At 29.7% G+C, this 24,688-nt stretch overlaps 2 protein-coding genes and 1 long non-coding RNA gene across 11 annotated transcripts; 1 reads left to right on the top strand and 2 right to left on the bottom strand.

Moving 5' to 3' along the window:
* The first annotated feature begins 11,229 nt into the window (after positions 1 to 11,229).
* Positions 11,230 to 17,375, top strand: LOC8268218 (interactor of constitutive active ROPs 3). 9 transcript variants are annotated; one of them, XM_048378130.1, is made up of 5 exons: positions 11,230 to 11,452; positions 12,153 to 12,585; positions 12,801 to 12,920; positions 14,427 to 14,598; positions 15,259 to 17,375. In XM_048378130.1, exons 3-5 carry the CDS (start codon positions 12,901 to 12,903, stop codon positions 16,921 to 16,923), a joined length of 1,857 nt encoding a protein of 618 aa, XP_048234087.1. In that variant the 5' UTR covers positions 11,230 to 11,452; positions 12,153 to 12,585; positions 12,801 to 12,900; the 3' UTR covers positions 16,924 to 17,375. The 9 variants fall into 9 exon arrangements, with proteins under 9 accessions (XP_048234087.1, XP_048234088.1, XP_048234086.1 ...); XM_048378131.1 differs by having other exon boundaries at positions 12,153 to 12,413; XM_048378134.1 differs by having other exon boundaries at positions 11,231 to 11,452; positions 14,430 to 14,598.
* Positions 17,376 to 17,524: 149 nt separating this feature from the next.
* LOC112536776 lies at positions 17,525 to 18,118 on the bottom strand. The gene is made up of 2 exons (XR_003080729.2): positions 17,903 to 18,118; positions 17,525 to 17,740 (listed from the first exon to the last, which is right to left on the bottom strand). It is a non-coding gene; the product is annotated as an uncharacterized LOC112536776 (long non-coding RNA).
* Positions 18,119 to 22,093: 3,975 nt separating this feature from the next.
* On the bottom strand, positions 22,094 to 24,643 carry LOC8289745 (dof zinc finger protein DOF2.1). Its single transcript, XM_002532206.4, has 2 exons — positions 24,171 to 24,643; positions 22,094 to 23,270 (listed from the first exon to the last, which is right to left on the bottom strand). The coding sequence occupies exons 1-2, from the start codon at positions 24,333 to 24,335 to the stop codon at positions 22,389 to 22,391; spliced, it is 1,047 nt and encodes a 348-aa protein (XP_002532252.3). The 5' UTR covers positions 24,336 to 24,643; the 3' UTR covers positions 22,094 to 22,388.
* Between the last annotated feature and the right edge of the window lie 45 nt (positions 24,644 to 24,688).

Genomic DNA, 24,688 nt, shown 5'->3' on the forward strand with positions numbered 1-24,688 from the left:
ACCTTAAAATGTGTGAAACCATGAGATAGTACTTATAATTTTCTTTTAGTTACATACTCAAAACTACGTGCAAAATAATAAAAGCAATCAATTGTAATAATTTTGAGTGATTCTAATATATTATAGGTATATAATAACATAACAATTTATAAATATTGATATTTATTAATACAATTAAATATTAAATCAGTTAATTATATAATTAAATATATTATATATCATTAAAATTTAATTAATAATATCTAATAAAAATTCTTTATATAATTATCACTTTTATAAATAATTAAAATATTATATATATATTTACTGATAATTTATTTAAAATAATTACTGATTAGAATTTAAAATTTAAAAATAAATTTTATAATTAATAAAATATTATATAATAATAGTAAAATGTTGAATTTTAGTGCGACGGTCAAATATTTAAAATATTGAGGCTCCAAGGTATTTGAAAACTTTTTCTGATAAAGATAATTAAAGAAAAAAAAAAAGAAAAGAAGAAAAAGCTACAATAATTCCCGGGTTACTTCTTAAAAGATATTGTGTGCTTTTCAGGGCACAAAAAGAACAGTCGATGCAAAATGATGTTTGTTTAGCCGTTAAAAGAATAAATCTTGTAGACCCCAGATTTTGTGGGTTACATATTTGTATTTAGATTAAAACTTTATTTGGTTTTTTTAATTTTGTAAAGCATATTTAATTTAGTTGTTTTTAGATTTATAAATTCTTTAGTTTAATAGTTTTGTATATTTATTTTGAATTAATACTATTTAGAAAAAGTGAGAATCATTTTCTAAAAACAAAAGATAATTAAGAAATTACAATAAAATTTGAAATTATTTTATAATTTTAATATATTATTCTAATCGATATCGTTTTATATCCTCGGTACCATTGTCACTCTTACTATCTTTTTTATTGTCATTTTATGGATTACATATTTAAAAATATTAATATATATACTTTAATTTAAATAATTTAATTTATTATAAAAATTAAATTTTTTGTTTTTATATCAGTCTCTTTTAAAAAATGTAACTCTTTTTTATTTTTATAAAATATAAAATTAAATTAAATTGAACATATAAAAATATAAATTAAAATACCTATAAATTTAATAAAATAATAAATTATAGCTATGCAATAAGCTTACAACTTTATTCCTTTATACTTCATCTCATCTCGGAAAGGCTGTCGGTTGTACACGTTATCCTTCCCTCACTTCCTGGTCAAACTCTTCTCAAAGCTGGCCCTAAACAAATCCATTATTGTTTGTCTTAATGAATTAAGAGATTTAAATTTGTATGTATATTTTATAATCTGGAAAATTATTTTAATTTTATAAATTCAATAAGAAATTTTAAATTGCTTTAGTAATTAATAAAGTCAGAAAAAGATCGGTAACAGTATACTATTTACATTTAGATCTTCTGGATATCTGCAATAAAATAAAATTAAAAGTCTTAGATGTAGTATCTAAAAAACTAATATGATACTTAAATTAGTATATAAGTGAAGACTTTGATAAAATATACGAAGGATTATAATTATATTACCAACGCTGGATATATCATAAAATATCTATATTATTGTCTTATGTGTACAATCATACATAAAAGAGTGGTACAATGTTCTACATTTTTTTGTTGTCGGGGTACATGTCCTTTGATCGATATAGGCTATTTGGTGAGATAATAAGCGAGCTAGTCAGTACTAATTTAAAAAATTATAGTTTAGCTAGGTATGTATAAGTAATAATAGCCAATTATTAAAATTGATCGAAATTGAATTTTATAATAAATACATATAACAAAATTATATGAATCAATAAATACATAAAAACATTGCAAAATTTATTCTTTTTTTTGTATTTTAACAATCTTTCTAATTACTAATTAAAAAAATTGATTGTAAAACAATTAAAAAATATAATGGAGTAAATACTAAACAATATAATTTAAGATTTAAAAATAAAATAAAAAAGTAAAAAGAGAAGAAATATTGGAATAAAATAAAATTAACGGAGTGAATTTATCAGTATTGCTATTGCACCGATCATCAATAGTGATGCTTCTAGTGTTCATCACCGTCATCGCTACTGCCTTTTATTATCACCACAATCTTTAATATAGTTTTGTTATCTCTTAAATTAAAAGAATTAGACATTGCCATTATTTGTCGTCACTGTCATTCCTTTTAATTTGATCTTGATTTATATCAAATCTATTTTAATAATTAGAAAAAAGAAATTGAATGAAAGAGAGTGATCGTATGTCACATCGCGGAGCTCAAGTACAAAACAAAACTCATATGGTGCCACCATTTGCGGCTGATTTGAAAGAAAGTAACAGGTACTAATTGAATTTAAATTTCTGAATTATTATCATTTAAGTTCAGCAAAAAAGAAGAAGAAGTATGAAGATATATAGTAGTGAGGTTAGTTGGGTATTCTCGTTGGTTTGTTTTGCTAGTGTGAATATATGTGATTTTGTCTGTATTTTGATTTTTAACCGTTGATCTTAATTGGTCAAGGTTTTGGGTCCTTAATCAATAGAAATTCTACAGGAAACTGCCTGTTGATAGTCATTGATAAAGGGGTTAATTAGAAGGGTGCTGCTGGCATTCGTAAATGCAGCAACAAAAACAATCGCCAGCTTTATTTTTCATTCTTTTCTGTTTTTTCATTACCTTTAATAGCAGATTTAAGACTATCAGGTATAATATTTCTTTTCATTTTAAACTAAGGGTCCTTTTAAGATTTTTTTACAAGGACTAATAAGTCTATTAAATAGTTTTAATTAAAAAAATCATTTAATATAAATAATTATAATATCATTTCATTAATATACTCAAAATTACTGCCATCTTGCTCTATTAATACTATTATTTATAAATGAATAATAATAGAGTTGGAAAAAAAATCAGTAATGTTTCTTAAAACTACACTTAATTTGGAATCAAACTTCTTTTCTAAAATGACATTCAATTTGATGGAGAGAATAACTGCTAATGGTCAATAATTGAGCTTTTATATAAAATATAAAATTCATTGGATTAGCGAAATTATTATCTAAATTTGGTGTATTTATCGTAATAAATAAGAAAGAAATAAATATATATATGTGTTTTATATTTTAATATTGCATGATCACCATATATTTTATTTATTTATAATTAATTAATATAAAATAATTATTTATTGATTTGAAATATAAATAGAACATATATCAAGATAGACAATAATTTTTTAGTAAAAATATAAACTAAAAAGCGCATGATTGTTTTATTTATCCTAATTTTTCAACCTTTATTTACGTGATGGTTACCAGACACTATTTGTCTATCTCTATGGTGAAAGAAGACTTGTTTAAATTTCGTACAAGCATTGGTCGATATTAAATTTTTTAAGTCAAGGCTCAAGTCTGGTCCGGTATGTTATAAAAATATACAATATTTTCTTTTATAATTTTTAAGTCAGATCAAATTATTAAATCTGTTTAAAAGATAAGTAGACTTTTTGCAAGTTCATATTTAGTTGGACTTAATGTAAAAAATAAGAGTCCAAGTCCAAAATTTTTTGAACAGACTTTAGCAGACTGGTTAACCAAGCTCGTGAACAGTTACTAACACTTTTCAAAAGATAAAGACAAAGATAGCTGATGGGTTGAATTGTAATTTCAAACTATTGGTAGGCCCTCGTGCCCCAAAGAAATTTGGATATAGTCCATGTTCTTTGTTTGAATGGGTTTTATTCCCTTTATTTCAAGAGGAAATTACATTTACATGCTTTTCTTGAAAATAATTACAAAAATATCTTTGATTTTAATTCCTTACATTTCTACTCCTTTCACTTGCATTTTTTTATGCTCTTCTTTACACACCACCACTAAACACCTGCAAATCTCAACCAAAACCTTCATCACCACCCAAAAACTTCATATCTGCATCACATCATTCCAACCATCTATCAACTACCCATTTTTTATTTTTCTTAATTAAAAATGTTATAGGATTAAATCCACTGGCACTGTTCCTGCACTCGCCACCACCAACTTCTTTTGTATTTTGTCCCTTTTATATATATATATACTAAAAATAATTAACAAATTAAAAAATGTTGGCAATTAAAACATTTATTAATATCTGAATATATTCTTAATAAAATAAATTATTAAATTGTCCATAAAGGATTATCATTAATTAAATCAAAACTTTTGGATATTATATTAGTTGAATGATATTTTGTGAGACAATTATATTATTGGGCACTTAACTTTATACTAAATTTTAATTTGGTCATATATTTTTTTATTTCATTATAGTCATTTAATTTTAAGTTGGATAACATATTAGTCACTTATCTGAAATCTAGTGATTTAATTCGCTAGAATAATTACATGTCTAAAAGCATTCACTATTCTAGTCATTAAACCATTTCACCAAACTATTAACTTAATCCAAAATCAAATACAACTTTAGACTTCATAAATCCTCTAATAATAGATCTTGGCTATAGTTTTTTTCCTTGTTTTTTTTTCATTTTTATTTATTATTACAATAATATTTTATTTTTTCAGCTTAATTAATCAATATTAATTAATTTTTTCTTTTATCAAGATATTATTTTTACAGTACAAAAAAATAATAATAATATCAATAAATAAAAAATAGTGAAAAATAAAAAATGGAAGAGTGTTAAATCATTATAATTAATAATATTTTTACATTTATTTTTATTTAAGCTATCATTTCCTTTATGTTTCTTACATATCACATGTCTATTTGAGGATGTATGATTAGTTCTTATTTAGTGCAAAAGCTTCAATATTAAACGAGTGCCTAACCACCAAATTAATTAAATCTGAATGTTAATTGTAAAATAATGAATATTGTAGAACTTCCAGTATATAAGAGCATCTTTTCCTAGTTGTCTACGACGCTAGGCCATTTAAATTAACTTTTAAAAATTGAGATGCAATGCTTCGCTCAAAGTTTTAGAATTAGAGATTTCATTTTTTTTTTTTGCAATGAATAAATCACCAAATTTCAAATAAGTGACCAATTTGTTACCTAATTTAAAATTAAACGACATTAATAAAATAGAAAAAATTATATGACCAAAATGAAATTTAGTATAAAGTAAATGATCATTGGTATAGTTATTCTGATATTTTGTTGATATTTAATTGATGTTAAAAGATATATGATTGATATCTAGTTGATATTTGGTTAATTTTCAGAACTATAAATAATTGTCTGAAGTCATTTTTTCTGAAATTGTTATTTCTGAAATGGAAGAGATATACAAATGCAACCTCATCAATATCAAACATTAAAGGAACTAAAGAAATAAAACTAATAAACTGCTTGGATAATGTGGTATGGAAGAATAATGGGAAATGGGATGGCGAAAGCATGGACTCAATTAATTAACTAATGTATAAGTCCACAAAATTGACAAAATCTCTTAATAAATGGTAACAACATTTTATTTTTATTTTTTTGTATCAAATTTTCTCTTCACAATAATAGATCCATTAATTTAATTCTTTTATATGAATGTAAAAAAAAATGGATATATCTTCTCATTTAGCTTATGTTTTTCTAAGAGATTAGATGTAATTTACAAGAACACTGTATCTGCAAGTCAATAGAATAATTGATATTATGGATTTCTTACTTTCCATGGTGAGAAGATCCCAAAAAGATTCTCTCACTGCTTTTATGCTATTTTTTTTTTTCCTTTTCTTTTCTTAATTTGTTGGGTGTTTAATATGAACATTTCCCATCAATCTATCTTAATATTTTAATTCTTATATCTTTAATTAATTTTTTAAAATTATTTAAAAAATTTATCAGCGTCTAATGCACGTATGTACCTGGACCGAACCAGGCATGCTTACATGGCAGAATACATGTTATAAGAATAAAGGGAAAAGAGGATTATATCTTTAAAAGTCCTGGCTTTGATTTTCTCTTTCGGTGAGGCGCTTTTCTTTGCCATCAGATAATGTCCTCTTCTAGTTTGTAATGGCTCTTGTGCTTACAAAAGACCGGCTTGGCATTATTTTGTGAGATATTTCAATTTATAAATATTTATTGTTGTCCTTTTATTTTTATTTAGATAAGGTTTCCAAAAATTGAATGTCAGGCAAAAAAGTTCAAAAATCAAAGCTAAACCTAAAACTGGCTCAAAAGTGCCGGATTGCAATATGTATAATACTCGTCGATTTAAGATTGTAATGACCAATGGTCTATGCTTGGAATTAACATCGAGTTTTGATAGAAATAAAAATAATATATTTTATTAATCAATGATTATCTAATCAAATATTTAATTATATTAATCAATATTATTAATTTTATTTTATAAAATTAAATTGATAATTACAATTTAATAAAAAATTTCATATTTAAAAAATAATAATAAAATAACAATTTTTTAATGTTATTGACTTTTTAAAAATTTTAAAATTTTATTAATGTAATAAAGATTAAATTGTTTTAAAATTATTTATTAATTAATTTAATATTTATATAAATTAATTTATCGATATAATTAATATTACTATTTATTAGAATTAAATAATACTACTCAATTAAAAAATTAATTTATTATTAAATATGATATTAAAAATATAATTTAGAAGATTATTTTTTAAAATTAAAATTATTATTTAACTATACAATTAATTTATTAGTTAATATAATATTAAATTACTATATTATTTCTTAAAATGTAATTAACATCATTATCTCATTAAGAAATTATTTTATTAGTCAATATAATATTAAAATATAATTAATATTTTATTTATTTAGATCGAGTTTAATTAGAAATTTAATTTATGAATCAATAAATTTATAAAAAAATAATAAAATCACACACAACCTCGAATTCCATATGTTAAAAGTGAATATATATGTCAAAATAAAAATTTTATGTGCCGAAATTAAGCATATATGTCAAGACAATTTTAAATCTCGAAACTAATATATATATATATATATATATATATATATATATATATATATATATATATATCATTTATTATAAATAAATTTATGAAATATACATCATATATTATTATATTTATATTTATATTATTTTTAAAATTTAAAAATTACTTTTACAAAAAGTAAATAAATTAATATTTTTCAAATGAAACTTACAAAAATTATAAAAAAAAATGTTAAATAAAAAGCTTCAATATCCTTTTTCAACACAATCACAAACACATCCTACAATATCTTCTTCTACCTCTCTGGATTTAATGTCCTAAATGTGAAATACATGTTATCTTTTTTATTGAAGGGACAAGGCTCCGTTTGTTTCGTTGAGAATAGTTTATTTCTAAAAATCTCTTTTAGAAAACATATATTAAGAAAAAAAACTTGTTTTCCATTGGCTAGTTTACGAGAAAATATAGAATTAGTGTCTGACGTGTTCTTAAACAAATTTATTTCTTATTAAAAATATTTAGAAATAAAAAATTAATATTTTTTATTTATAACTAAGGCTCTATTTGTTTGTGAAAAATACTTTTGGGCGTTTAATAAATATAGATTCTTCTTTTTTTTTTTTTAGTTTTTTTTTTCAAAAATTTCATAATTCATGAAATTTTTAATACTGTTTATAGTATTCATGGTAATATCAAAGTAATTGAAGAAAATTTTCTATTATTTTTGTAATTAGACTCATTGAAAGACTAAAAAGATTAATGTTAAACATTAAAGCAACCGAAGAATATGAAAATGAAATTATTTTATTAATACTTTTTAACTATGCTTTTTAAAATTCTAATTTATGGAGGAATTCTAAAAGCTAGAAAAGTGGGTTGGGTAGGAGACAAGGGGCAGTAGCTTACAGAAACAAGCCAAATGTCAATGTGGTCCACTGGTAAGTAATAAGAGCTGAGATCTCTGCAGGTTTGCTCTTCTCTTTGCTGTGCCATCTAACCTTGTCGTTTAGTAGGGCATGGAGAAATTAATTAGTTTGTGATGACAAATAAGCAACGCTCCTCTGATTAGACATGGCTGAACTTCAAAATAATAATAATATTAGGCCTATTATTCTGAATATGAAAGTTTTATTTGCTCTGTCAGAAATTGGAAAAAGAAAATAATAATTCTCTTTCAGTGTTTATTAGTTTTTGCACTTTGCACCTGTAATTATTATTCTTCTGAAAAGTTTGTTTGCAACAGAACTTACTCCAAAACATGATAACTTGTATCTTTTTCTTTTTCTTTTTTCCAACGGAAATGATGATGATGAATTATTAATACTAAGGATGATTAGGTACGTCCCTGACCTGAAGGAGGAGCCTCTCTAGTTCCTCCGGAATATCAGAATGTCCCAACTTGGAATGGTGGAACCCCTTTGCTGTGCTGCTGACCGACCAGTAAATGAGTCAGATTAATAAGCCAACCCACCTTACTATTTCTAAAATGGTTTGCTTGTTTGACTGCATTTTAACCATGTCCTTGCAACCTAAAGCCTCTCCTGTTTTATGAGACTTGGAAAAAAAGAAAAAAACCTGAAGAAACTGAAACATCATTTCAAAACTGTAGAAGATTTTCAATTTTTGATTTCGGTTTTGGTTTCTATCCATTCGTGATGAGTGGTAATTATATTCGAGTAACTTTTTAATAGGTACTTTGGTATGGGAATGGTGTAATGACTCATCCAATGTGGAGCTCAATTTGGAAGTTAATTCGTGCTTAGTAAGACTGGAGTTTTCATATGAAAATCCTTCATCAACAGGTTGACAGTAGGGGATGGGGGGAAGCCTTCAAGAAGGGAGTTTTCCAGGCTAATGGAACTTGTCTTAAATGTGGAAAATTCACAATACTACCAGAGCTATGATTCTGAAAACTATATACCTACAAATGGCAATCTAATTAGGCAGGAGAAATGGGTTACTCAGGTCATTTTTAAGGGGATCCAAATTGGTGGCAGATGCTGTTTAAGGTAAACTTCTTCCCCTCCTCAAGAACTGCCAGTTGCTGCGGATGGTATCATTTCTTTGGATCATCAAGCTTCAAAAATGCTGAGATCTTTTTCCATTATTTGGTTTTTCTAGAATTCGTTGAGTTCTTTAGCCACGTTCTACGGAGTTAAGACGGAAATTTAGATTTGAAAACGTACTTTTATTAAAAAGATTAAAGAATTAAATTATTTTTAAGTTTCAGTCTTTTCATACTTTTTAAGTTTCTATTCAGACAGATATTATCACATATATATTAAAATCAGAAGTCAAGACATGTTTGAATAAATCAACTATAGCAGACACATTTTACTAAGGTTCAAACTAGAAGGAGAAGAGCTGTTTATCCCCAACTTATATAAGAAGAACCTTTTCACAACAAGTCTTAATTACTTCCAACAGATGCCTCCGAGCCCAAAAGCTTCGTTCGTGGGGTTTGCTCATCCTCTAGAGCCTCCATTAATCAACCTTAGTTACAGAGACCGATTTATCCCATAATTCTTTTTTTTTTAGCAATTAGATCCCAAATAAATGCAGTAACTGCTGCTTAATTCCATTATATAATCTTTTTCGAACCAAATCTCTCTGATATTCTGGCTTAAGCTACTGGCCTCCGAGCTTACTACTATTAGAACCTCTCCGTAAGAAACCTCTGCACAATCTTTTTTCAGCTTTCGCAAATTTACTAACTAGTTGGGGCCTGCCAGCATAAGAAGAGAGGCTTTTGACGGTCCAAGATTATATTGATTATTCGAGTAATCCTGGTGATCAAAGCACTGCAGTGGTCTTTATTTAGTCTTGTAAAAGTGAAAGGGAACAGCGAGATAATTAGTTAGAAGGCTTTCTCTCCAAAACTCAAATGCTGCAAAATATTTATTTTCAATATTATCCTGAATACCAGAGAAATAAACTGGACTCTCTCATTACTAACTAAGAGCAAGTTTAATCTTTTGAATAATCATCATATCTTTTATGGCTGAAAATGAAAAAGTTCATCTGCAAAACACCAAAGGTTGAGCTTCAAAACCTGGCAACTGACATGATATTTGAAAATTCTCACTATACAGCACATTGAAATCCCATGTAAGGTAATCCAAGCATTATTTGCATAACCAATATAAAAGAGGAGAGACATGAGATTTCCTTGTCTGAGACCTCTTTTGCTACCAAACGAACCCATTTATCATCAGGGAGAACCAGGATATATCCTATCAGTAATACCAGACATAACCAACATTGCAAAAGTGAGCAGGAAATTGTAGATGGAAGCAATTAACTCCGTAATGAAATCTCAAACTCATAAATAAACAACCAGAATGATCAGAGAAACAGCTGAAGGAAGCTTTACCTCTTCTTCTGAAACTACATAAGTGCATATATGATTTTGCTTTGTTTTCTTTTGAGAACAAAGACATCATTATAATATATGTTTCCCTGTTTTGAATCCCTAAAAATTTCAGAGAATAGTGTAGCTAGGTGCTTAGCTGATAAGCTTAAAGCAAGGAGTCTTCTTATTGCTGGGGTTTCTTCTTCCTCCCAACCCCCCAAGCTGAGCTGTGGACTCTTCTTTGTAAATTGTAATGATTTTTCCATCTAATATATTTCATTTTCCTTCCAAGAAGAAAACATGACTAATCTTTATTCGAAATATATAAAAAATATCAATTTCTTTTTATTTTACTAATATTTTCAATCGGTATTTTTATTATTATTATTTATAATTAAAATAATAATAATAACTAATTCTTCTTAAAAATAATTCGATAAATATAATTATTGTACCGTATATAAAGATAATTTTTTATTAGACATTGCCTCTAATTTAATTTTTTTCATAAAAGAAATTTATCATTTGAAGATTAAGTTAGTTTTATCAAATTCCATTGGCTTTAACGTTATTTCCAATTCAAATATGAAATTAAAATGGTCATATTACTTAATTTAAACGTGATATGAATAAAAATGGATGAAATTGCATAATTGGTAAAAAGATAGCAGTAAGTGACACTCTCTAAAATTGATTTTATTTATTTTTTCTTGTTAGTGAAGAAGAAAAAGAAGAAGAAAGAAATTGGACTCTACTTCGAAAGTCCGGAATGAGAAGAGTCGAGCTTACCCGGACGTAAAAGAGGGTTGAAAAACAATTAAATCTTACACAACTCATGAAACGACAAACGCCATAATAGTGTGTTTCTCCGTTTTGTATTGTCATATTTCTAACACTCTCTCTTCTGCAAATAAATAAACAACAAATAAAAGAAGATAGAATATCGCCAACTGCTCATTACAGAGAGAAAGAAGCCAAAATTCAGAACCTGATTATAGTTTTCCACTACTACCAAAATAACTTCTTTCTACAGAACAATACCCTTTTGCATTCTCTTTCTCCTTCTTACGATAAAATATCTAAACAAAACCTCATTTGTCAAGCTTAATTGCTGCATTTATTTGGTTTTTATAAGGTCAGTAACATTGTACTCTCTCTTTCTTCTTTTTCTTGCCTTTCTCTTTTTTCCTTCTTCAAATGTTTGATTTCTTAGAATATTCAAGAGAGGTTGAAGGTAAAGATAATGTCTTTATTGCAAAACTCATTTTTCTAAAGCATACCCAGAACTTAAAACAGTAATTTTAAGTGTTTATCTTACTTTTTCCAATTTTTTTCCCGCATTCTTTCTCGGTTACCAAACAAGAAAAGTTCTTTTTCGTTTATTGTATTTCCTTAACTGATACCATGATTTTCTTTTTGAAATTTGCTCTGTTTGTTTAATTTTCCTGTCCAACAACTGCAATGATGCTCCTTTTGAAGTCCTTTTGATGAGAATTCAGCTTTTTCTTTTTTTTTTTTTACCTTGAAAAGTCGTTTTATAATCTGATAATGTAGTAGTAGTCTTCGATTTTCGAGTCTTAAAAAGCTTGAAGCTTGTAGTAGTCTATTTCTATTTTTTTTACAGTTTAGTTTTGTCAATTCAAAGGACCCAAAGAAGGGAGCAAAAGAGAAAAGCAAAGCAAAATCGAATCTAGTAAAGGCTGATCATTTACCTTTTTTTCAAAAAAAAATTTCTCATTTCTGCTGTATATTTATTTATTTATTTTTTCTTTTGTTTAAGATCTCTATTTCACTTGTCTGTTGCTGACTGTATTCATTTTATGTTTGTTTCCTAGGAAAATATTCTCTTGGAAACATTTTACCTGTGGAAAGAAAGTAACTACTAGTTACTAGTTAGTAGTTACTAGTGGTTTTCCTGGCTTCTCTTTAGACAAAATGAGTGCGGGTTTGAGAGGGTCCTGAAAACATTTATTCATTTTCTTCAAAGGTTTTCAACCCTTTGAATCTAACAAGCCCCACAGATAAACATCAGCGAAGGCTCCTAAATTCACGGCCAAAGTGGAGGGGGAGTACAAAGTTACTCAATTGCCCTTATGGTCTCTGCAACTGTAGTAGTCCATTAGGAGTATTTGTGTAACTTTAGCACTACCTGGCATTATGTTTGTAGGACCCTTTATGACTAAAATTATGTTTTCATGAGGTTGTTATGAGATTGATGGTGTAGCATTATGGATAAAGAAAAGATATGAAATGGGCAAGCCCTGATTGGTAAACAAATTGATAGTTTCATATGTGCTCTTTAGGCTTTTCTTACTGTTGTTTTGATATGAATGGTTGGCCATGGCCAACAATATCTTTTGCTTTTATTGCTGCATATATGATGATGAGAAGATGTTGCTCTACATGATATCATTTATTGCTTCGTGGACCATTCACATTGGATTCTTTTGCCCCAACTTGTAAACTTTTCTGGTATGTTACAGGTTTTGTGGGTCAGGGAGCATTGAAGTAGAGAAGTGAAAGCTCAAAATAGGCATACCGCCATTTTCCACTTTGTGCCCATAAGGGTATAGTTAAAAAATTATGCAGACTCCAAAAGGAAGGTACTTCTCTTCCCTTTTGAGTCTTCTCCTCCTTGTTCTTGCTTTGTTGTCTAAGGTGTGCGTAATTGAATTTTTAAGCTAAATTCTTATCTCTTGTTTCCTTATACAGTACTTTTTTTGGTTTAGTTAAATGCTAATGAGGTGCAATAAAGATCTTTGCTGTTAATTGATGGGTCATGGTTGTAACGTGATATTGTTAAATGCTTTCTTTCTTATCCTCGCCAGTGAAGTCTCTTTCTATCTCTCTGATGTTTTTGGGACTGTGAGACCTTTCACATTTATATTTGTGGTTTGTCCTATTTCTCTACAAAAACTTTCACTATCAAAGATGCAATTGATGTCTATTTTTGCTGGTGAGATGTTTCTAATACCTGTGCAATGTGATTCATTCCTCCCCTCAGCATCAAAACAAAGATTTTACTTTTCTTTGTCTCTTGCATTAAGTTGAGGCGGTGGTGGTGCATCTTTGTGGGCCTTAAATTGTGAAATTTTGTATTGCTGAGGGCCATCTCTTTAAATAATTGTTGGTCAGCTTGATGGTTTGTCATTAAATAGATTTGATTCACATTGTTCAATTTATTGAACTTGTGAAGGAATTCATTTGAATCTAGAAGTTCAGTATTTTCTTTTCTTTTCTTTTAAATGACATTTTCATTGTTCTTGCCTAGTGAGGCATTGCTAATGCCCCTTCATTTGTCTAGGTATGACGTTATTTGTTTTAGGAAGTATATTGATTTCAAGAATAGGTTTTTAACAGTACAAAACCTGGAGTTGTTTAATGCTTTCAAGCCAAAACTCCCTAGTGCTTACCATGATAATCAAATTAGAATAAAGAAAACAATGGCCGTTGATCTGGTCGGACATCTTTTTGGTCAAAGCTAGCTAGTCATAAAGGAAAATATTTTGAAAGAAGAAAAGTTGTTTTTGTATTAAAAGCCACTCAGAAGTTTATCTTATTCTCTGTTTAGTTTGAAGTATAGGATTATTGGCTAAACCAAGCACTTGATTTTTGAGGGACTAGGGTAATTAATTTCTGTAAATACTGGCAATTAAGCAATTGAACATGCATGGTACTGACATATCAAATTCGTGGGCTCTATTTCATTAGACAAGGCCATTATTTTGTATTTTGTGGATTCTTTATTTTGTTATGGTCCTAAGACTATTTAGTTCCTAATATCTCTAGGATGACAAAACTTGCTTCTGATTCTTATTCATTATAGCTTTGCTTTCATAGCTTATCAGTCTACCGAGTATTTCTTTCTGCTTGCTCTGACTTTCCTAAATTGTGTAACTGTAAATATCAATTTCTACCCCAGCCATCGGTTGGAACCTAAATGTGGTCTAAATTAACATGATCTGTAGGACCTGTCAACTTCTGTCAGTCATATATTAACTCAATATACTGTTCCTGAGACATTAGATGTGAGGATTTTCCTATAATTTTATGCTTGTTGGTAAAGTTGATGCATTACATATCCTGTTGTAATTTGCTGATTTTGATAGCAGAAGTGGCTCCTCAGAAGCTCTGCAAAAAGTCCGTCCTCAAGCTGTACGCCAACTGAAAACAACAGGACTAGAGTTTGACTCTGCATCTTCATCAAATCAGACTAGAACTCCAAAAGATAGAAGCCCTAAAGTCGTTGATCGCCGGTCACCCAGAAGCCCAGTGACTGAGGTACTCCATTTACTGCTACCATAAATCTTTCTGTTAATATCAAAATATAAACAATTGTTAGGCGAGCTCATAAAAAATAAATAATTGAGGGTGGAGTTAAGCTGTGTTTATAGTTCAAAATGCATATAATCAAGTATCTGGAGTTGACTTTGTCAGCTTGTCCCTTAATTTTCTTGATGCATTGAAGAATGAAGCTATATCTTTAGCAATCTTTTTTTTTTTTTTTGGGTTTTCTCTATTTGACAACTTATTTGTATTAGCAGGTGTTGCATTTTTTCGTTGTTTCTGGATACTTGGAACAATTAGGGCAACGAATAAAGATATGTTCTCTTGCATGAATGATTCATTGACCTAAAAGGCTCATCATGTTAGGTGAAGCATTACTTTCAGCTTTTGGGAACAGAAAGTTTTATATGACCATAATGATAGTTTCTTTCAGAAATAGATGTAGGTGCATTGCTAAAGTATGCAGAATTTTCCCTGCCAGCTTTTTACAATTCTGGTTACATTAATTTTGGGATTTGGTGTTGCCATTCTTCACTCTGTCCTGGTATTTATTATTGCGAAAATAAATAATAGGACCGAGAAATGTCCTCTATCAATGCTAGAGCTATTGATTATCAGATAAGTTCCTAATGTTCGTCTATCTTCTTGCTCCAGAAGAAGCGGCCAAGCAGAATATCTGAATTGGAATCTCAGGTTTCTCACCTTCAGGAGGAACTTAAAAGGGCTAAGGACCAGCTAAGTTTATCAGAATCATGGAAGAAGGAAGCTGTGGAAGATGCCGAGGAGTCCAAGAAAAAACTATTAGCCATATCTTCAAAGCTAGAAGAGTCGCAGAAGCAACTCCTTGAATTCTCTGCTTCTGAAGAAGCTCGTGTTATTGACCTTCAAAAAGTTACGCAAGAACAAGATCAAGCATGGCAGTCTGAGCTTGAGGCTACCAAACAGCAGCACCCAGTTGACTCAGCTGCATTGGCCTCTGCCTTGAGTGAAATCCAACAGCTGAAGCTTCAGCTTGAGATGGTAGCTGAATCTGGCGCTGCCCAGAACAAGCATACAGAATCAGCAGATGTGGAGCTCCAGACTTTGAGAGCAAATCTAATGGATACTCTTTCTCTTGTGGAGAACATGAAGAACCAGCTACAGGATACCAAAGACTCGGAGGCCCAGGCCCAAGCATTGGCTAGTGAAACCCTACTGCAACTGGAGACTGCAAAGAAATCTGTTGAGGCACTCAGATCAGATGGTTCAAAAGCTATTGAAGCTTATAACTCCATTGCTTCAGAGTTAGATCAGTCGAGGGCACGTGTGAAGCTACTGGAAGGACTTGTTCTCAAACTTGAGGCAGACTTACATAATGCCAATGGTAGCATATTTCTAGATTCTGCAAATGTCCATGAGGAGGCCATTGTTGAAAATCAAAGGTCACAAGAAGCAAACCAGCTTGAAGCAGAGGTTAGTTCCTTGAAATCTGAGGTAGGACAGTTGAGATCCTCGCTGCAGGCTGCTGAGACCAAATCCCAAGAAGAACAAAATAACAGCACAGCGCAGATAAAAAGTGCTTATGAGCTGGTGGAACAGATAAAAACTGAATCTCTTCTCAAAGAGTCTGAGCTGGAGGCAGAACTAAAGCAAACAAAAGCTGATATTGAAGAATTGAAGGCGGACCTTATGGATAAGGAAACTGAACTGCAAGGAATTTCAGAGGAGAACGAAGTGCTGAATATGAAACTTAAGAACATCTTATCTTGCCGAGGAGAATCTGAACTAGAGAATGAAATTAGAAAACTGAAGGAAAATGTTGCTGACTTAAAGGCAAGTCTAATGGATAAGGAGACAGAACTGCAGAATATACTGGAGCAAAATGAGATACTGAAGGTGGAAATTAGTAAAAGGGAAATGAATGGGACAAATGAGATGGATGTAGAATTGGAAGTGGCAAGGGCTGCTGAGAGAGAGGCTCTCATGAAGCTTGGCTTTATGATGGAGGAGGCAGATAGAAGCAATAAAAAGGTTGCGAGGGTGACTGAGCAACTTGAGGCCTCACAGGCAGCTAATTCTGAAATGGAGGCAGAGTTGAGAAGGCTAAAGGTGCAGTCTGACCAGTGGAGAAAGGCTGCAGAGGCAGCTGCCGCTATGCTTTCTGCAGGAAATAATGGGAGATTCATGGAGAGAACTGGTTCACTGGACAGCAGCTATAATCCTGCTACAGGAAGGATTGGTTCACCTTACAATGAAGACATGGATGATGATCTGTTAAAGAAGAAAAATGGAAATATGCTGAAGAAGATTGGGGTCTTGTGGAAGAAGCCTCAGAAATAGAATACATGAGGTAGGTAGAATGTTTGCTCAATTGGGTTATTGTGTTGTTTAGTTGATGCCAATTTTGCTATGTTGATCTTCTTTTGCTTGTGTTAGATATTAAGCAACAGCAAAATTCAATTTACCGAAGCAGAAATTAGCATGTATTTTTAGTTCGTCTCCAGTAGCCGGAGTAGCTTAGTCTATGCTGGTTGATTTCCTTATACCCATGATCACCATATTGTGGTAGTGATTTTCCTGTTCATATTTCAAAACTGGCTTCAAAAGTTCCAATTGGAAATGTAGAGGAGATGTGCATCAACTCAAGGAAATGGAAAACCAAATCATATATATTTATCTGCATGTAAACTTTCTACGGAGTTGTGGTGTTGAAAAAATTGCCTTTTGCTGATAATATTGCTTGGTCAGAAAATGCTTAAATGAATTCAAGTTTTTTACTTTCTGTTGTTTTAGATCTCCTATTCACACTTGGCAATGTTTAGAGTGATATTCTGCTCGCCTGCAATTTGTATATATTGCTGGATGAATGGTGAAAAAGAAAAATATGGAAGCTGTTTGTAAGAGGCATAGCAATGGAAAAGCATGAACTGGTTATCAAAAATTCTAATGGAAACACAAGCTTGCTGTGTAGATTATATTAATCTAGCTTTTTAGTTTCCCGTAAAAAGGAGAGAATAAAATACCGTTGCTACCAGAAGGTTGAAATGGAAGCTGTAGAGAATGTGCACAGTTCCTTAGGAACCATGCAATGCGCCTTTTCATTTTTATCAGAAAGTCTTGGATTTGGGTGATTAGTCTTCTGAAATCATTATGGTACCTATCAATGGGGTGAGGTTAAGATCAGCTTCTGCACTTTCATTTTTAGACTAAGCAGGTTAGTGGCACTGGATGGGTTTTGCTTAAAATTGATAACATAAAAAATAGGCTGCAGAAATTGACAGCTTTGATTGAAAAAACTCTCCTCATGTAATATAGTTACCTTATGGGATAAATGAAGCCACTCCTGAGTCAGTTAAGCAAACTGTTGATGAGCCAAACTGAAGTCAGCAACTGTGTTTCTTATCCAAAAACATGAATTGTTGTGTGTTAGCCATACACGTCAGTAGATTTGACAACTTTCTACAATGGAGCATTCTCCTTTGCACTCATTGACAAGGGTCTGAAAGCTGCATGCTGCACATCCATTACAGGTATTGTCTCATGTGCATTCTGCACATACACATATATATAGTGCTCACACAACACCTTAAATTCTCAAGTAGTTTGTGATTGGTGAACTATGTTTGTCAATTTGTCTTTGATTTTTATACTAGAAAATGAGCACTGTCCTAGTGCATGTAACCCCACAATAGTGTGTGCACTTTATTCACTTTTTGCATATTCTAGTGGGCTCTAGCTAGCCCTATGCTTTTTCGAATTTTATCCGTTTCTGATCCGAATTAAAAAAAAAAAAAACTGTTATGAAAAATACAAAAACTTGAACTATCAAACAATTTTGCACCAAATACAGCGGACTGAAAATATTTTACTATGATACTGGTTCTTCAGTAATAACCGAACAATAACTGTACTGAGATCAAACTGTATCGTACTGATCCAAATTCATATATAATTTTTCTAAAAAAATATACACATGTAATAAATTAATTTATTAAACTAACTCTCAGAATAAAATAAAATAATCTAATTGTTTATTATATTTTCTTTTACTGATTTTATTGTGAATAATAAAATTAAACCTAATAACCATTAACCATTAATCCTTACTCCTAATTTTTTTACCCGAAGTGTTAAAATGCTGATGTGTAGAATAGTGTATAAGCATATCCAACCCAATTACAAAAAGGTTTAGGTAAGCGCATGCTAATACATATTGACAAGTATAATGTGATTCAAGTCATCAAATTATATTGGAATTTTACCATTGAGAAATTAACAATATTATCTCAACCCTCAGTGTTGTTTTTAGGGGAAATCTCAATTTAGGTTTGATTCATTGAGCTGTGACATACTCAACCAACATGGGTTTTAAATGTGGATAATAGAGCTAGTGCTCCCTCCACCATCTTATGACACATTATATACTTGCAGCATTCTACATTTTGTTTCTTCTTCTTCCTCCTTTTATTGTTCTGCTTCTTGTTTACATTTGACCCTGACTCCTTTTTTTTTTTTTTTTTTCTTTTTTTCTTTTTAAACTGGTGTGGTGTCACCTTGTTAATTCTCTAAAGAGTGTGTATTTAGTCTTCATGAAAAAAGAAAGACCAATATTTTTCTAATTAATGGAAGGACTGACGGGATATGGACTATATAATACGGAGTAATAATTTTTTTTATATTTAATATAAAAATAAAGACCCACCATATAGATAAAAGTAATACATTTGTCTTATACATGGTTGCTTTTTTTTTTTTTTTCCTTCTTCTTTTTAATGATAAATGAGGTTAAATGCCTAAAAACAGAGCAGTAGGCATGCAAGGATGAATTGAGAGAAACAAGTCCAGGCATTATTAAGTGGCAGTGTCTTGACTTTTTTCTTTCTGAGTATGAAAGTAAATTATCAAATAAAAGTTAGTAGTAGACAACATGATGTTATGTAAAATTCTTTAAACTTATTCAAAAGAAGAATCAAATACATAAAAGATAGGAGTTGTCTATATGCACTTGTTATACTAACAAAAACAAAGAGAAAGATTTGTGAAATTATTTTTGACAAGAGATCAAATATCTCACTGACAATAAGTAATATATAATCATATGAAAAATGAAAGGCTTTTTTCTTGTTTTGCAGAAGAATGATGTGTCCCTAATTTGTCTCAAAGCTAATGGATTATTGCATAACAAGAAACAATAATAATAAAAAAGAAAGTCAATGCTAAATTCTCACCGTAAATTAGAGCATGAAAGGGAATTTCAACACTTTGGCAAACTGTATTTTGTTTTCTTTCCAGTCTAATAGTCAAACTTATATTTATTTTACCAATTTTAATTATTTTTTTCAATTTTAATATAAACAGTTCAGGTTATAAAATTATATTAGTAATTTTATTCGAGATTAGGTGATTTGTTATATAATGTGGCATATGATATAAATAAATCGTAATTATTATTCTAATTTATTTGATTTGATAAAAATTAGAAATTAGTCAGAACTAAAATGCCAAAATTAAAAGGATTGTTTAGAATTGCCAAAAGTGTATAAATATGATATTTTTAATTAATAGATTTTTGTTTTTTATAAAAATTTGACAAGATAGTCACTGAACTTTGTATTAATTATATTTTGGTAAAAAAATTAACATATTTATTTTAATTATTTAATTTTAATTTTGATTATAATGTAGTTACTTGCAAATAAAGAATTTAAAATATTGTATTGCTGTTTTAATTATTATTTTTATTGATTATATTTTATTACAAGTCAATTTTTTATTTATAAAATAACTAAATTATAACATAATCAAAATTAAATAATTAAAATAAATTAAATTAAAATTTTGTGATTAAAATCAAACTAAATATAAAATACAGTAATTATTTATATTATTATCTCTTGCTTGGCAAACACCTAGTTATTGTCCGTAAATATTGCGTGTACCATAAATTATATAAAATTGTCAACCAGAACATATAACATAACACATTTAAACCTAACTTAAACAGTAGAAGCATTTTACTTTTGTAAAAAGAAATCTTCTTTTGCACTACATGTATTATCATTTTAATATAAAAGAAACACAATTTCAATAATGTGAACTTTAAATTATTAGGCTTTTTTATATATTAAACAACATTACAGTTTGATATAAAAAATAAAAATAAATATCAATCATCAAATAATATATATATAAAAAATTTACCTTTAATAATCATCAATCGTATTATCAGAACAGTAGATTATAATTATGTAGGAAAAACACTCCACTGATTGACACTAATCCATATATTGATTTTATAAGTGTTTTTTGATGAGCTCGATTGTTTGAATATCGGACTGAATCTTTTTTTTTTCTTTACCATTTCCGTAGATAAAAACTCAATAATCTCGTAATAGAGGACCATCAAACTCCTATAGAAAGAGAACTCAACACTTCTATAATAAAGCGTACAATTATTTGAAAAACACTAATATTTATTTACTAAAACTAATTAATATATAAAAAAAAAAAAGACATCCACCAATTTAAAAATGAACGGTAGTGGACCAAAAGATAAAATTTACTAAAAATAAAAAATAAGAAAAATAATAATAATAAAAAAAGAATCTTTTTATATATTATATAGCAACCTTATCCTAATAAGGTTGGCCATTGGCCAACCACATTTAGATAACCATTGATTACAAAATAGAGAAGAGATCTTCCAGCAAAAAATGCGAAATCAATAATGGAGGACATTAAACTTTGAGATTTTTATTTCTGAGAATTAGAGAGATTTTAAGTTTGAGTACCCTCTCATATATACTTGAAATGGCAACATTTCTAATAGGCACAAGGAACCCAATTCCTTTTTTCTTTTTTATATTTTAAGGGTGTCAATGACTATATGATTAATATATATATTTATTGAACCTGGAAAGCAGTGGAAAACTTTATTTTATTTATTGAACTTGAAATTCTAAATGTCATTGTCTATGCAATAATATTATTTTGGCAGCTTCAAATTGTAATGTCCTTTTGCCACCAACAATAATATTTTAAAGAACCGTATAAACAGGTTCTCTCACGCCAAAATCCTACTTAGATTTGGTCTTTGACAGAGAAAATCCATACCGAAATTGGTGCTTATGCTTCACTGAATTTGTTAACAGCTTAGGGACAAGAGAAACCTTCCAACAACATATATATATATTATGTATATAAAATCAAGATTAAATTATTCAAATTCATGGTATAGTACTGTTATCATATAATATAGTTTAGATTATTATATTGGTCGAATCTACCTGAAAATAAGAAGCAAATTATAGAAGAATATCTTGAAAAAACACAAATTCATTCAAAGATGTGAACTCCTGCTGGCAAAACTACCATCTTTCAGTGGTTCGGAGAAAGAGAGTTCAGACTGCAACAAAACAAACCCATGAAACATCACATTCAATTCAAAGTCTTTCAATCTTTTCTTCAGAAATGGAAATCAATATCAAATCAACCTCTGCAAATTCCTTAATTGGTTAGCAAACAAATTTTCATTAGTATATTTATATAAAAGAAAAAAACAATAAAAGGAAACAAGAGAGGGAAAAAAAGAAAAAAAAAAAAAAGAAAAATTTAAGATAGAGACGATTCAGTGGAATCAAATCTTCTAAAACACAAAACTCAAGAGCCTAAAAACTGAGATTTTGAGTCTAATAATAAGAAAAGAAAACTCTATTCTTGTTCTTGGGGTTTTGCAGGTTCTTCTTTCTTTTTCTTCTTTCTTTTTTCTTTTTTCTTTCTTAGCTAATTAAGCTGCTGCAGTTCTACTACATTAGAGGACTGTTGATAAGTCCATGCCAAGTTGAATTACCAAGTCCATGATTGTTCCAGCTTTCTCTTCCTGAATCAAGATCACTGATCCCATTACCATTTATCTGCCAGGGAAAGCCAAACAAGACCTTATTATTATTGCTGTTATGATCTTCTCTACCATTGCAAAACTCTTGCTTCAGTGTTGTCACTGTCACAGCTTGTGTGGCTGCACTAGTACTTACATCTTGATGATCATAAGGCAACATCATTTCTCCACTAACACAAACCCCTCCACTATTTTCCACATCATCAATGCTCCCATTTCCATACCCATAATACAAATTCTGAAAGTTGTTATTTTGGGTATCAAGAAACCCACTCCTTAAAGCATCAAGAAATGATGGAGTTGAAGCTGAAGTGTTAATGCTGTTAGGGTTCCCAAGCATTATATCACAGTGGGCATTGCTGGGGTTTCCCAAAATAGAGAAATCATTGTCATCAAACCCTAACTGCCCACTAGACTGCTTCTGAAGTCTAGCAAAGGCAAGAGTAAGGTCATTGGAATCATAACTTAAAGGGGGGAGACCAGTAAGTGGGTTGGTATGAGGATTCAATTGATGATGATCTTGTGCCTTCTTTGTTGATCTTTTGTTCTTTCTACAACCTCCACCTACTGGAACATTTCTCAGGGTTCCTCCTTTAGTCCAGTACCTTCTGCATGACTTGCAAAAATACCTTGGCTGAGAAAGGCTGTAATTGTTGTAGTAGCAGAATTTAGTGTTGGTAGAATCACATCTTGGACATTTTAGAGCTTGTTCTGGTTGTGGTCTTGGTTTTCTTTCTTGATGTGGTTTTGAGCAAACCAACATATTCTCCAATGAATGTGTAGGAATTTCCTGAATTGGTTAAAAATAAAGAAAGAAACAACAAACAGAAAGAGATGTAACGATTAGACCACATTGCATCAAATGACTTTTATCTCTTACCTAACAAAGTGTATATGTACTTCAAACATATTCATTTGATAGAAATAGAAGTAATTGCAAGAAATCAATCACATCCTTTTAAGACCCTAATTGTGTTCCTCTTAATCTTGAATTGTTTAAATAGTTATCAGAAAAATTGATAAAAGGGAAAAGTATTATATATACCTTATGATACCTATTTACTATCCTAGAACAAGAACAAAAGCTAGGGACTAAAAAGAGGATTAATTACATGTTTGTTTTTAGCTTTCTCTCATTTTTCTTGACAAGCAAAATAGAAATATAGCAGAAGGAATTTTTATCTTTTTTCTTTGTTATAAATTTCACCTCTCCATACATGACTTCAAGAAAAAGAAAATCATAAAGAGAATTGTTTAGTGTAGATCAAGGAGAGAAATGATGGGTATTAGACTCAGAAATGATTGAAAACCTATATCATTAAGCAACTGTACTTTCTTTTCCAAGTGAAAATCAAATTCATGTGATTCATTCATCAATCCAAGCTATCCCCATGGAATTAATGAACACACAAAAAAAAGAAAGGTTAAGAAAAAAGAAAAAAATCGTTGTAAATGAGAGACCAAATGATCTAAAAGAAGGAGAGCCTTCCAAAATAAAAAAGGGAAAAAGAGAGGAGGCCAAAAGAACTCATCAAAATCACTTGAAAGAAAGAAAGAAAAGAAAAGAAAATCCAGAGGTATGTTAATTAGATAGCAGAAACAAAGAAGAAAGGATTATAGTGGAAACATATATATATATATATATATATATATATATATATGTATGTATCCATGCTGTGAATAACCCTACCTGGTGTTGTCCGCTAGAAGGATCCATCCATGCAAGAAACCAAATCAAACCCTTTCTTTCTTTCCTTGTTGTTTTTGGGCGATAAACAGTGTCTTTCTTGAAACTCAATCTATTGGTGTAGTTAAGAAAAGAGAGATTCAAAGAAAGTAGAAAGAAAGAGAGCATGCAAAGTGAGAGAAGAAGGGCAGCTCTTTAAATATATAAAGCAGCAAAGTATAATAGTCTTGAAAGAAAGAAATATGGAAAAAGAGAGAGAGAGAGAGTGGCAATGATGAAATTGGAGTAAGGAGAGATGATCAGATGTTAGTTATATATAAAGCTTGCACGCAGAGAAAGCGAATTAAAATGAAAAATAATAAATTATCATATAAATATAAAAATAAAATATTTGCAGTTATTAAGAGAAAATTCGAGTACTTTCCTTTCTTTGGGTTTCTATAAAATCTGCAACGGATTCTTTTTTATCACCATCGCCATCATCATCATCGTCCAGCCAGCCAGCCACCCACCCTCTCTCT

The sequence above is a fragment of the Ricinus communis genome, chromosome 8, assembly GCF_019578655.1.
Source record: "Ricinus communis isolate WT05 ecotype wild-type chromosome 8, ASM1957865v1, whole genome shotgun sequence".
NCBI lineage: Eukaryota > Viridiplantae > Streptophyta > Magnoliopsida > Malpighiales > Euphorbiaceae > Ricinus > Ricinus communis.